Source organism: Argentina anserina, chromosome 6, assembly GCF_933775445.1.
Source record: "Argentina anserina chromosome 6, drPotAnse1.1, whole genome shotgun sequence".
Lineage (NCBI taxonomy): Eukaryota > Viridiplantae > Streptophyta > Magnoliopsida > Rosales > Rosaceae > Argentina > Argentina anserina.
Genome location: NC_065877.1, coordinates 27,759,034 through 27,772,609, shown reverse-complemented (window position 1 = coordinate 27,772,609; position 13,576 = coordinate 27,759,034). Strand labels below are relative to the sequence as shown.

The following is a 13,576-nucleotide window of genomic DNA, read 5'->3' as shown; positions in this document are numbered from 1 at the left end:
TTTCTTTACATATGTCTATGGAGAGACGCTACTTTCGGAGCTTCGTGGAGAACAGAAGGGATGGAGTCAGATTCCGTATGCCAAAAGGCACGGACATGTGGATCCAGTTTAATCTCTACAGGCTCACCAGAAGTTGCTTGCTTGAGAATCTGTCTCGGTTTCTTAATGGTCCGCAAAATTTTATAACTTATACATAGCTTTTGTGTTTCTGAGTGACATCAAGAAATTGTCTCAAAGGAGTAGGTATACACAAGCCATGGCAGAGAGACTTTTCCTCATACATGTACCTACGAAAGCGCACACAGCTATTATCGAAAAACGTTTTCCTATAATTGAAGAAGCTGCCCCCATGGTTGATCCTATTTACGTGGACATATATGAGGTGACCCGAGTTTGAAGTCGGAGTTCCGATGTTGATGAATAAGGAGGAGACGGTAGCGGATTAAAACTAGTGGCAAGTCTATAAATATAATAAACTCTGAGGGCAACGGTTCAAGAGATTTAAAAAATTGACTTTTTTATAATTTGCAAATTGCCGGTAACTTTTTTATGATTACATCACTCAAATGTGACTTTTTTGTGAGAACCCCTTTTTTTTTTGGTCAAACACCAGATCATCTTCCAGAAGAAGCTAATTACGATGTTGCTTGGTCCAAAAATATTGACGTCCGAATGTCCGATCCCCATCAACAAACACTCCACGTACATGTGCTAAGAATGTTCATCCACTCTGCATACATTTGCTTCTTCTATATATATATTAGGTTTATTAGCATTGCATCTCGTGTTATGGTATGTTCACTCAATTACTCTAACCTTTATAATTATTAAATTCAACCTTTAAAATATAACTTCGATGAGTTTGATCTACACTAAAGTATAATATCATTTATCAATAATTGATTGAGATCATCATCTGAGAGGCATCGAAACGGAGAGCAGTTCTAAACTTCTGATATTGAGGTGTTAAATATTGTGTGGCAGTCTCAGATACGTACTTACATTAACTGATTAACGTCCTCTTTGTTGCCAGTTGCTACTGCATGATATTACTGGCTATATAACTTGGCTCTATGCCTAGCTCTAGCTCTGTTTCCAACTAAACATGCATCTAAGCATCTTATGTCAATTCTTATTAGTTACTGATTACCATCCAAAGAAAAAATAGCAACGTCTAGGTAGCTAGGTGTTGGCGTATAGCAGCAGCTCATCTCAAATCTGATTTGATGTTATGATCCTCCAAACCATGTAGGATGGTTACAAGTAACTTTCGGTATGTATATATCATATATAATAGCTAGCTAACTAGTAAACAAGTACGTTTAAACATGCAGCAATCGACTGACAGTGCATGTGAGACGATCTGATGAGAGATTTGAAGTATAAAGCATATAGTTACTCTTGCACTGTTTCTGCATACATTACCTCAAACATTAATCATCATTAGTTGTTCATCACTAAAATTAAAAAACAACCATTAATTACCAAAAAAACGAGCTAGGAAGATTGATACCACAGAAGTGACAGAACATTTGTTTTAGGAAGATTGCACGGAGTGTGAAAATGGTGAATGATGAGGGAACAGAGTAGGGGTACGTCAAGTGTTAGTGGCCGGTTTCCCCACCGGGTCTTTCAAGTTCTGATGTTGTCGAGTTAGTTATTGCTATTAGTGGGTGCCTATTTTTACTATAAAATTCTAATACAGCGAAATTAATCCGCGAGAATCCATTAACGTCAGTTTTAAATCTATAAGACTATGGTTTCTCGAATTCACGAGAAGTTCTGGAATCCACCAGGAAAATTGAGAGAACTTAAATTTTTTATAATATAAAAGTTATCTCATACGGCCACAAGAGGTGGCTTAAATACTAAAACGAAACTCTAAGGCGCTAACAAAAGTCTAATTAAGTTCATGGATTAAAATAAAATAAAATTCAAAAATAAATTCGGAAAACACTAAAATCTGTTTTTGAGGACCTAAACGACGTCGAATACCCGAAAATGTATCATTCGCCATATTCTGAGCTCGTTGGTTTCTGACGCCGTTCCCTTTCCGAAAAATGTATCATTCGCCCTTTTTTGAGCTCGTAGCCCAAACATGAACAGTGTCAGCCTTCCATTTTTCTTGCGTCGGTCCATTTGCTCTTCAATTCTTCGTGCAATCTATTCTACATCAAATTCCATAAAACCATTTGATTTTTATGTTTCAATCAAAAATCGATTAATCTTGACTTTGGACGTTTATCTTCAATATTGAAAGGACGTTCCTCTATGTTCTTCATATTCGATGCAATTTAGTGAAACTTGTCCATGGAATGTTATATGTGTGTGCGTCAAGCGATGAAGCGAAGCATCCAAACTACCACAGTACGCCTCTAAACCTAAAATTAATGGGAAAATGACCAAATGAATAAAAATACCCCAAAATATGCTCGTTTCAATTTTATGCTCCCATTTCAATGTTTACATGTATAATTACATTACTACCTTTTTTTTCAACATGCCTCCTCTCCAATGTTCTAAAAATCCCCGCCTAGGACCGCCTAGGCGCCCGAAGATCCTTGGCCGCCTCGATTTTGGGCCGATTAATCCCCGATTAATCCTCTGGGCGCTGGTTTTTAGCTGTCCGCCCGATTAACGCCTAGCATTTTTTAGAACCTTACTCCTCTCTCTCTCTCTCTCTCTCTCTCTCTCTCTTTCTCTTTCTCTCTCTCTCTCCTGAGCCATGCTGACGACATTCAAGACCCAACACCGCCTCGATAAAGAGGACGACGTCGGTGCCTCGACGTTGATGCCATAAGGAAGATGACGCCTCAAGATCTCCATTCATTTTTGCAGCATATGAGGATGAGAAAGAAGAGCTCATCGGGGATTTGACATCGGCAGCCTCCCTTAAAGAAGATTAAGATCTTGCCGACCACATCATCTCTACGCTCCTACGCCTACTTTTTGCGGCTGCCGGAGTCGACCTCGTCGGGAAGCATCACAGCTCACCATAATTTTGGATCAATTGGAAATGTTGGGTTTCATGGGTAATTTGAATTTCTGTGACAAATTCATCTAGTTACTAATAAGTATTTGATTCTTTAGACTCTTGGTAGTTTAAGATTACATTGTACCAGTCAGCCTTGAGAACAACTAGTAAACTATAGTACAGTTGGTGGAATTGTGTTGTTTAAGGTGCTTTCATAAACATGTAAAGTTGTTATCGTATAGCGTTTTAGCTAGGAACTAACTTCGTAATCCTTTTTAAGTTTGTAATTTCTGTCCAATTCAATTGATGGGAGAATTCTTCTATGAGAAGTTGAGAACTCAGCTTTTGCAACATTTGATCAATGAAATTACTGGTTTAAAGTCTGATGACACTATGGACGCCTCCAAGTTGGGGGAGTACAAATCCATGTGAAGTTGGTTGGGATGCCATTGGGTGTACCAACATGCGTGTGGTCTCTTTGTACGATTTTAACACTAATCATAATGCCTTGAATCATGCACTATTTATGTTTGTATATTGCAGTGTTTGATATTCCAACGTGTCTTGTATCTTTTAGAACATCTATATAGTTCATGTGTGATTGCTTCATTTGGAAGAATGAAGACTAGGTAGTATGTGTTATTATTGTGCCTTTTTGTTTTGCTTGGCTTTGGTCACTGTTTATAAATGTTTTTATAGAAGTGTTAGTGGAGAGGAGGGGTTTTTCTTCTCGGGGGACAACTTGATCCCAGTGCTCTTGATAGTGTGCTATAAGTTAAGTTTTTGTATCTTAAAGAAGAAGCACCGGTGATCTGTAACACAATTACTTAGGGTCAGTAACACAATTACTTAGTGTCAGTAATTTGTTATTGGAGAGTTATTAGGTGTCAGTAATTTGTTATTTAGTGGTTACTGAGTGTTAGTAATATGTTATTGGGGGTTACTAGGTGTTCCGGTAACCGGTGACCGGAATCTGGCAAGGTTCCAATAAAGTGTAATCTTTCGTCAACTTTATCTATAAATGAGTATTTAGATAAATGATGGTAACTAATCTTAAAATTATGGTTTTTGTACTAATTTGGCAAATATTAGTTTACAAATGATCACATTTTAAAATTTATTATTGAAATGGGCAATTAGAGAGTTAAATTAATATGAAAATGGTAAATTTAAAAAAATTAATTATACTATAGAGACTCTGTCGTTGTGTACAAGTTTGGTTCATAGCTACTGTGAATACACAACAGAGTTGGCCATGTAATCAATAAACTAGCGAATTGTTCTGTCAAAGCTGTTGTGATTTTAAAGTGTCTTTATAATTGTATCACAATGTCGCCCGAACTACGAGTTGATACTTGATACAATATGTAGCTATGTCGACGGAACGATTTCTTTACGGTTTATTTATATCCGCTAGCCATGTTCAATTCTAATCACGTATGTAATAATTTTTATTTTTTTTATTTTTTAAAGGACGTGCAAGTGTAATCTATATATTTTTGTGTGTACAAGATGATCAATCCACAATAAGCAATGCCAGAACGATTTAATTATGGAACGTTCTTCAATTTAGTATGAGGAGAAATTATTATGAGTAGAAAGTGAGTAGAAACTCTATGGAAATCACCGATCTTATTCTCCATAATGTATAAGGGGGACAAGAAAGTGAATAAATTGATTAACAAAGAGAGAAACCACATTCCACATGTAGCCCTTTATGCTATGTTGCCTTGTTATCTAACAATTATCACGTTTTTCATGCCTAGCTAGTCCAATAGAAAGGACCAAAAATCTTCCTTTATCTCTCTGGTAGGACCAAAAATCAAACAGAACCAAAGGTTGAAAATTGGTTTCAAACCAGAATTGAATTCATGTTCTAACTTGTTTATAACATGCAGGCGCAAGGTTGTAAAAAAAATGTGAAACTTGGACTGAAGCAAATTCTCAGAGCACGTGGCACATGACGAGCAACAATGTTAACAGTAAACCAAGTGAAACTTGTATAAAAATCCATTGCTGGTACTTCCAACTTCACAACCCTCTTCATTTTTCTGTTTTCTTAATTTGGTTTCTCTGCAGCTTCTATTAGCTTCTGTAGCCTTCCCAGAACAATATGATTTCCAGGTTCATGAGGAGGCCCTTCAAATTGATTAAAACCCTAGTTGATAAGCAAAGCATGAATGATAAGACCATGAATTCAATGGCAGCTGTTGGCTTGGGACTACTACTCACACAGATGTCACAAGGGAAGAAGTCGTCAAATATCGTTGTGAAACCAGCCTTGAGATTGAGAATCAAACCCACTGTTATTAAGGTCGCCGGCTGCGTCTCCCGGCCTGATCAGCAGCACTCATGTTTTCTTAAAGCTTGCCATCTATGCAACAAGGGATTGAGCCTTGATAAAGAGGTCTATATGTACAGGTAAACTTCATACAGAATTTATAACCTAATTAATTAAAATTCGGAAATTATGCCCTTCTTTTGTGATGAGATTCTGATGCTAATTTTGAAATTTATTGCAGAGGGGATATTGGATTTTGCAGCATAGTGTGCCGGGACAGGCAGATTGTTTTGGATGAATTAAGAGATCTTGAAGCTTCCACTAAGAAAGTGTTAGCAGCATATAGGCGCCGTACTTGCACCAGTAAAGTTTTAGATGATGTTCATCTGCAGCAAGAGCGAATCCCTAGTCGGCGAACACTATTTGCTCTTTGACATGATCGAGCTTATTATTATTTCGTTCATCGATCAAGTAACAGTACTTATCGAAATCGGTATACAATTACTTAGCTCAGTAAGCACGTACTTAGCAGTAGCAAACTTAACTATGTGGAAAAATATCTTGTTTCAGTTTTTGTATTTTGAGGCATCAGATGTCTTTTCTCAATTTCTGAGAAAGAATATCCAGTTTCATCTGTAAGGAGATAAGTATCGGGCACTTTGTCCTCGTCTGCCTGTCTCTCTCTTTCATTGTCTGTTGTAATCAATGGAAAATGAAATCATTGGCTATAACCCACAAGTATTAGGTGCGAAAATTATCACTCAGATATTTTGCCAGCTACATTGTCCAGTAGTAGTACTAGATCGACCAAACTCCATAACGGAAAAGGTGGAGTTGTACTGATAAGATCATGATAGTATATAATTAATAATCTTGTTTAAATTAATTTCATGATTATCATCAAAACGTCAAGCATATACATGACCTACTTTAGGCGACCACAGATCGAGCACTTACAAATCAAGATGAAACTCCAACTTAATAAAACTCGGGGCCGATGGATAGGAATAAATAAACATCCTTCAAACCCTTCTATATATGATTCTAGGCTGCACGGAATCGGGTTTTGGTACGTAAAAGCGAAACGTTTTGAAACGCGGAAGCGTGTTTTTCAAAATTTTTAGGAAGCAGTTACATTTTGGAAACGTCGAAATAAAAAAAAATATATATAAATTATACAAAAAATAAATATAATAACAAATTTTTAGTTTAAATAACTCAAAATCTCAAATAACTTAAATAACTTGGTGTTCAACATCGAAATAATACAAATATAATGAGAGATCTAGGTATAATGAGAGTCGGTGACTCGGCGGGAGGTCAAAAATATGTCGAAATAAGTCATTTGACTCGACGAAGGTAGGTCTAGCCATTCATTTAAAAAAATAAAAAAAACATAAAAAACCTTTATTTTTTAGGAAACTCCCGTTTCCACCGCGTTTCCAAAACACATTTTTCTGAAAACACGTTTCCGGACATTTCCGGGCGTTTCTGGCGCGTTTCCGGAGTGGTTCCGCTTCGGAAGTGGGAAACGTGGGTGATATGACGTTTCCGTGCTTCCTAGATATGATTTAAGCGATTCACTGGTTTTCTATAACACACTCATGTATCAAACCAGGCTTCATTTTCTTTTCATTTATCAATTATTTATAAAGCATGTAGCTTTTTTCTCTTATCTTTGAGGCACATTGTACTTTGTTTGTTTCCGATTGTTAGACAGAAAACTGTTAGTTACACTTGTGGTTTGTATTCTTTTTTAGAAGTATCAAGTATGGCTAACAGCATCCCCAAGCCAATACCACTAATGAAATCACATGATACAAAGAGGACGAAGAGCCTTAACCCCAAATTACAGGTTTTCAGATGTACACCCGCTATCATTCATGATGTTTTCTACGGGAATATTGGTTGTTATAATGTAAATCACGGTTCAAGGTTAAATGTCTCTCCCCCCGATTGCAAAGCACTATTTCTATTAAGGAAATAACTTAAATTGGGAGTAGAGATGAGCCTCCTAGATAGGTTGGGATCCAAACTCTTTCTAATAAAAAAAAGTGGGGTGTCTAGCAGCCGTCCACAAGACTCAATCACTAGCTAGAGTGTTTAGGAACACAAACGAAGTTGAAGAACTAATAACGTACATGAGTTGCACATTGTCACTATTAGTGCAAGTGCCCATTGGTTAGTGCTAATAATCTGCTCACCTTCAACACACGGATAAAGCACATAACATCACTTTTGTGAATGAAATTCTTCTATCTCCTTACTAACTTTCTATGAAATCTCCACTAAAATAGTGTGATGTTCAAAACCTATGAGAATCACGAGTAACAAATCAATGAATAACGTGAGATTAGATTGTTCTTGAAACTTTAACGGAAAGAGATGATTAATGTATTTGGTTATTCCTCTCTTCGTAATTGTCTTTGTAAATGTGGAACTTTCACATGATGAGAATTTGCTTCCAGTCCAAACAAACCGAACAGTTGTAGTTTTTAAAACCAGCAATGAAGATTTGAGTTGAAGTCATTATTGTTGTTTGAATTTGTCAGCATGAGTCATAGAATGTAAATTAGGGATGTACATTATGTAGTTAGTACTTACCTATTAGTACGTATGGTTGTAGTACAATGTAAACTCTATATGTAGCCTCTAATGTGAGATGAATAGATATCAGAAAATTCACTCTAAGTCGTGTCATATTTGACTTGGTATCAGAGCATACATCTTAAAGGACTTTGTATATTTGTTTTTCCACTGCAATTTATTTGTGGAATTAAACCCCATTGTTAGGATCTATTTCTTCTCAGTTTCGTAAAACGTAGTTAACATCATCTTCTTCAAATTTGTTGAGAAGTTTGCTTTGGACACCCGTTTGTGTTTTGGGCACCCAATCAGTTCTCGAGCCCTAGCCGCATCAGTCTGTCGCTGCAACTTCTCCGGTTTCTTTTCCCAACGTCATTAAAACTAGCGTCAGACCAGCTGCTCCAGATCGGCGTCAGCTTTAATCACTCATCACAATTGTCGTGTAACTGGTCTCGTTCTCCGTTCGCGTCCCAACTGACTAGGCCGCCATAGTCCAGACCGGTGTCTGCTTTAATACTGCTCATGCCACCACCATCGCATCTCTTGCCTAGGCCGCCATCATCTTTGCTTTTTCAGATCCGTCCAACCCGCTCCAGATCTGCACAACACTGACGGTTTCTCAGTCGACAGTCCAGTTCACAACCCGGTTCCTAATTCGAGTTCTCCATATTGACCTTTTTTTTTGTGCGACCCGTCAAGCCCAATTCCTCTTGGTCCAGTCCATTTCCCTCTGCCAGTATCAGTACACAGCAATGGAGATACAATATTCGCAGATCAATTCAGTACACCTACATAGTTTATCAGTGACCCAACATATAAAAAAATGTCACGTGTGTACGTTAGAAATTTAGATTCTTGGGTTTCAGAAGGAGAGCTTGAAATTGAGTTCCATAACTTCGGAACTATCAGAAAAATATGGGTTGTAAGGAGACCACTGGGTTATACTTTTATTGATTTTGTCCACATGAGAGATGCTGAGAATGTTATTCGAATGGTTGGAGGGTTGAGTTCTCGCATGACTCTAGACATATTTTGGTCCAATACTGCACAAATGGTAACATTTCTATCACTACAAAACCTCGGGCTGGTGGTAAGATCGGTATGGCTTTGAAAGTTTCCAACTTTGTTGGTTATGGTACTTGGATTATTGAATTTGATGCATCTGATCATATGACTTATGATAAATCTTACTTTATTACTAAGTTGTCTTCTCCACCAGTGACTTATGTCACTAATGCTAATGGTGAGGTTTTTGCTATGCTAGGGAGAGAGTCAGTTCATATCACTCGATTTTAGAACTCCATAATGTTCTATATGTATCTGATTTATCACATCACTTATTATCTCTTCCCCAATTGAATACTGAGTCTTGATGCTCTATAACCTTATTTCCCATGTATGTGATTTTTCAGGATCTTCTCACCAAAGAGATACTCAGTCAGGATTTAAAGGGCAGATTGTTTCACGTGGACCGGACATATGAATGAGCTAAACCAGGGGCACAACCATGTACTGCCTTAACTGCAAGTTCTAATCAGTTAAGTGAAAATTTTGTTGTGGCATCGCCGATTGGAGCATTCATCTTTCCATGTTATGAAAAAAACATGCCTTCTTTGTTTATTGGTGTGGATGAGTCTTCTTTGTGTTGTGAAACATGTGTCCTTGCTAAGAGTCATCGTTCTACCTATTCTCTGATTTTTTCTAAGAGTCATCTCTCTTTTGAGCTAATTCATTTTGATGTTTGGGGACCTTCCAAAGAGCCTACAGTTACGTGCATGAGGTATGATCTGTCTTTTATTGAGGATTGCACTAGGGCGTCATGGGTTGTTCTTCTTAAGACCAAAGATGAGGTTTTCTCTGCTTTTCTAGCTTTTCATACTCATGTCCAAACACACTATAATAGTACAATTAGGATTCTTCATTCCGATAACGGGGGGGGGGGGGGAGTATGTTAACCATGTTTTTGAGCAGTTTTTCAATGAGCATGAGATTATTCACCAAACCACATGTCTATGAATACCAGAGCAAAATGTAGTGTTTGAAAGAAAAAACCGTCATCTCCTTCATATGGCTCGTTCCATTCTTTTTAGTGCTCATATACCCAAGTATATGTGGGGTGATGTTGTAGCAGCCTCAACATATCTTATCAATCATCTTCCATCTAGTGTCCTTCAAGGAAAATTTCCTCTTTAGGTTCTTGCATCTCATGTCTCTATTCCATCTTTTCACAATATATTTGCCCATGTTTTCAATTGTGTGTTTGTTCATGTCCCTAAAAGCTAGCGAAAGTCGAAGTTGGATACTCGGGCGATCAAGTGTGTGTTTGTTGGATATGGAAGCAATCAAAAAGGATATATGTGTTATCATCCACCCACCAGAAAGTTAGGCATGATCGATGTGTATGCGCCAATTTAAGGGGGAGTGTTATCATGAGTATAAAATGGAATTTAGGGATATACATCATGTAGTTAGTACTTACATATTATGTATATGGTTGTACATAATACGTACGGTTGTAGTACAATGTAAACTCTATATATAGCCTCCAATGTGAGATGAATAGATAAAAGAAAATTCATTCTCTAAGTCGTGTCATATTTGGCTGAATTCGAGCTACAGTAGGATGAATCTATATGATCGGCATATCTACTTGGGTGAAAATATGTCAGGAAGCGAAGGTAAAAGAAAAAAAAATGTATATCATAAAAAAGTCTATTTGAACCCCCAAAATTAGAAAAATGTCAAGTAAAGGTTGGAAATTAGAGAAAAGTCGGTTTTTAAAACCCTTTAAACTATTGCCCTTAAACATTTACGAAATTACGATGTGCCATTACACACACACACACACACACACACTCTCTCTCTCTCTCTCTCTCTCTCCTGCATCGACCACCAAATCGACGAGGCTCTCGCTCTCTCTCCAACCCAAATAGCCATATCTCCGCCTGCGCCACCAACTCCGACGACTCAATCTTCACCGAATTACCGCTAAGCAGCCAGAGTTCTTCCTCACTGACGCACTCTCCGCCCTCTGCGAGATCGGCTTCAGGCCTGACCTCCCCCTCATCACCAGATCTGCAAGTGGCAGCTTCGGCTAGGATGTCGTCGAGCTCCACCTGCCTCGCTGCCAAGCTTCTCAATCCCACCTGATTCACATCTTCTCAACCCTCCAGCCTCGCCTAGATGATCCAAATCACCGCCTCATCTCGATCTCGTTCAAGATCTGACGAACCACAACTCATCACTCGTTGGAGATCCGACGAGGAAGTGACGATCTAGTCGTCAGTGTAGAGGAACTAACGAGGAGCGGAGGTGGATATTCTGCTGCGAGGCCTTCTGCTTGTCCTTGAAGGTGTTAATTTGGCGTGCGATGTCTGACTTGGTTTCCACGGTGATCATTGATGGGAATGATGTGCGCCGTTGGAGCTGGTCGTGAAGTCTGATCTGGTATGGCAGTTGGTGTTTCCGATCTGGAGAAGATGATGACGTGGCTACTCAACCTTAGCCGAAGAAGATCAGGCTCAACATAACGATTGTCCGGAAAGATGGTGCCCATAGCAGATTTTGGGTGCCAATATCAAGGAAAGCGACTACAAGCTGCTGCTCGACAACAAGCTTAGAATATTTATTTGACGGCGGCTACGTCCACCATAAAGTTATAATACTAGTTACACCACATGTCACACTATTGGCTACAACCCTAACACCGAAAAAATTCAAATTCCAAACGTTTTACCACCAGTCACACTACTAGCTACACTCGATTTTTTGTGTGACCCCTGTAGTGTGATTATTAATGTGACATATAGTGTAGCTAATTAGTTTTCTAGTTACAGAAATAGTGTGGCTACTTGTGTGACTCCCAATGTGATTTCTGAACGTGTGATTATGAGTGTGACTACCGGTGTGATCCCTGGTGTAGCAGACAAAGGTTCGTTATTTCTATAAATTCTAATCTTCATTTTTTTTTCACATTTTCTTCTTGTCACAATATAGTCACACTACCAGATACAATGTCATTAATGTAACAACCAATGTGAATGTGACTACAACTGTGACTGCAAGTGTGACAAATGTTCGTGAATTCTACATTTCTACTCATTCTTTTCTTCTTCTTCTTTTTTCACATTTTATTCTTATCACAATATAGTCACACTACCAAATACACAGGTAGTCACACTACCAAATACAAATGGCAGTCACCATGTAGTTACTGTTACAACCAGTGTGACTACAACTGTGATTGCAAGTGTGACATGCTGAGTAAAAATTTTAAATCGGCAAAATTATATTAATATTCAAAGGAGATCGATATGAATATGTTCAAAATCAAGAGAATAGCTTAGCATTGGGCTCCGGTTTCGCCGAAAAAGCTTGGATCACCGCTAGGGATGACGACAGCTCCTTTCGAGGGTTTTTGCATGTAGTATCTCACATCGGCCAACGGAGAGGGGGTGATGTGCCTTATATGTACATGTCTACCTCCATCTAACACGAGGCCTTTTAGGTGCTCAATGGCTTCGGAAGGGATGAGAACTCTGAAGTTAAGCTTGTTCGGGCTAGAGCAATCCCAGGATTGGTGACCCACTGAGAAGTTGCTCGTGAGTTCTCAGAAACAAAACCGTGAGGGCTATGCCCAAAGCGGACAATATCGTGTTACGGCGGAGCGGTCCTAGGATGTGACAATTTGGTATCAGAGCCACTCTGCCATGTGATGCGAGTGTGCCGATGAGGACGTCAGACTCCTAAGGGGGTGGATTGTAATATCCCACATTAGCCAACGAATAGGGGGTGATGTGTCTTATATGTACATGTCCACCTCCATCTAACACGAGGTCTTTTGAGGGCTCAATGACTTCAGATTGGATATAAAATCCGAAGTTAAGCTTGCTTGGGTTAGAGCAATCCCAAGATGGGTGACCCATTGGGAAGTTGCTCGTGAGCTCCTAGAAACAAAATCGTGAGGGTTATGTCCAAAGCGGACAATATCGTGAGCGGTCCCGAGACGTGACATTGCACCTTATATGGTGATCGGTTTGGAGCGGGTATGATATCAAATGAAAGAGTAGAAAAAGATCTTTCCAACGGCACCAACCGCGCTCAAATCAATCGCCGGACGGCAAAATTATGGCCGGAATAAGAAAAAAATTGAAAAATAAGAATAAGAAGAAGAAGAGTGAGAAAAGATAAAATAGTTAGTAAAATATTTATAAAGTGACTTTTTTCTAATTTTGTTTAAAGCTTGTTGATCTTTTTATAATTTTTATTAAATTGAGATGACATTTTTATAATCAAATAATAAGTGGTGACTTATTTCTAATTAAATATGTGAGATGATATTTTTTATAACTTGCCCAACCAAAAAACTAATTGAGTTTTAACTGAGATAAAGTTACTCATTTACAGTTTTACCACTCTGGTAACAGTGGCGTTTGCAGTCACGCGCGCGCACGTGGGAAGCCAGATGATGGAGACTGGGAATTGAATGAGCTTTGATCAAGCTCTCTTATTTGATCATAGCCTCATGCACCCAATCATAAACTAAACCTCAACAAACCAAAACCAAACGTTGAATTACGAATACAAACCTTCTACGAAACCCAAGCCAACAGGAAAATCGAATTAGATTAATGCCAAAACCCAAAAGGAAACACAAATATAGTAAACAAGTCCTGGGATTTGCTTTGATGATGTTTAGGAACATGACCACAACAAAAACAGTAATGTTGTTGCTG

General features: G+C 38.5%; 1 protein-coding gene across 1 annotated transcript; it reads left to right on the top strand.

The window, feature by feature from the left end:
• The first annotated feature begins 5,000 nt into the window (after window positions 1-5,000).
• Window positions 5,001-5,986, top strand: LOC126800550 (FCS-Like Zinc finger 17-like). The gene is made up of 2 exons (XM_050527931.1): window positions 5,001-5,395; window positions 5,497-5,986. Exons 1-2 carry the CDS (start codon window positions 5,088-5,090, stop codon window positions 5,687-5,689), a joined length of 501 nt encoding a protein of 166 aa, XP_050383888.1. The 5' UTR covers window positions 5,001-5,087; the 3' UTR covers window positions 5,690-5,986.
• The last annotated feature ends 7,590 nt before the right edge of the window (window positions 5,987-13,576 follow it).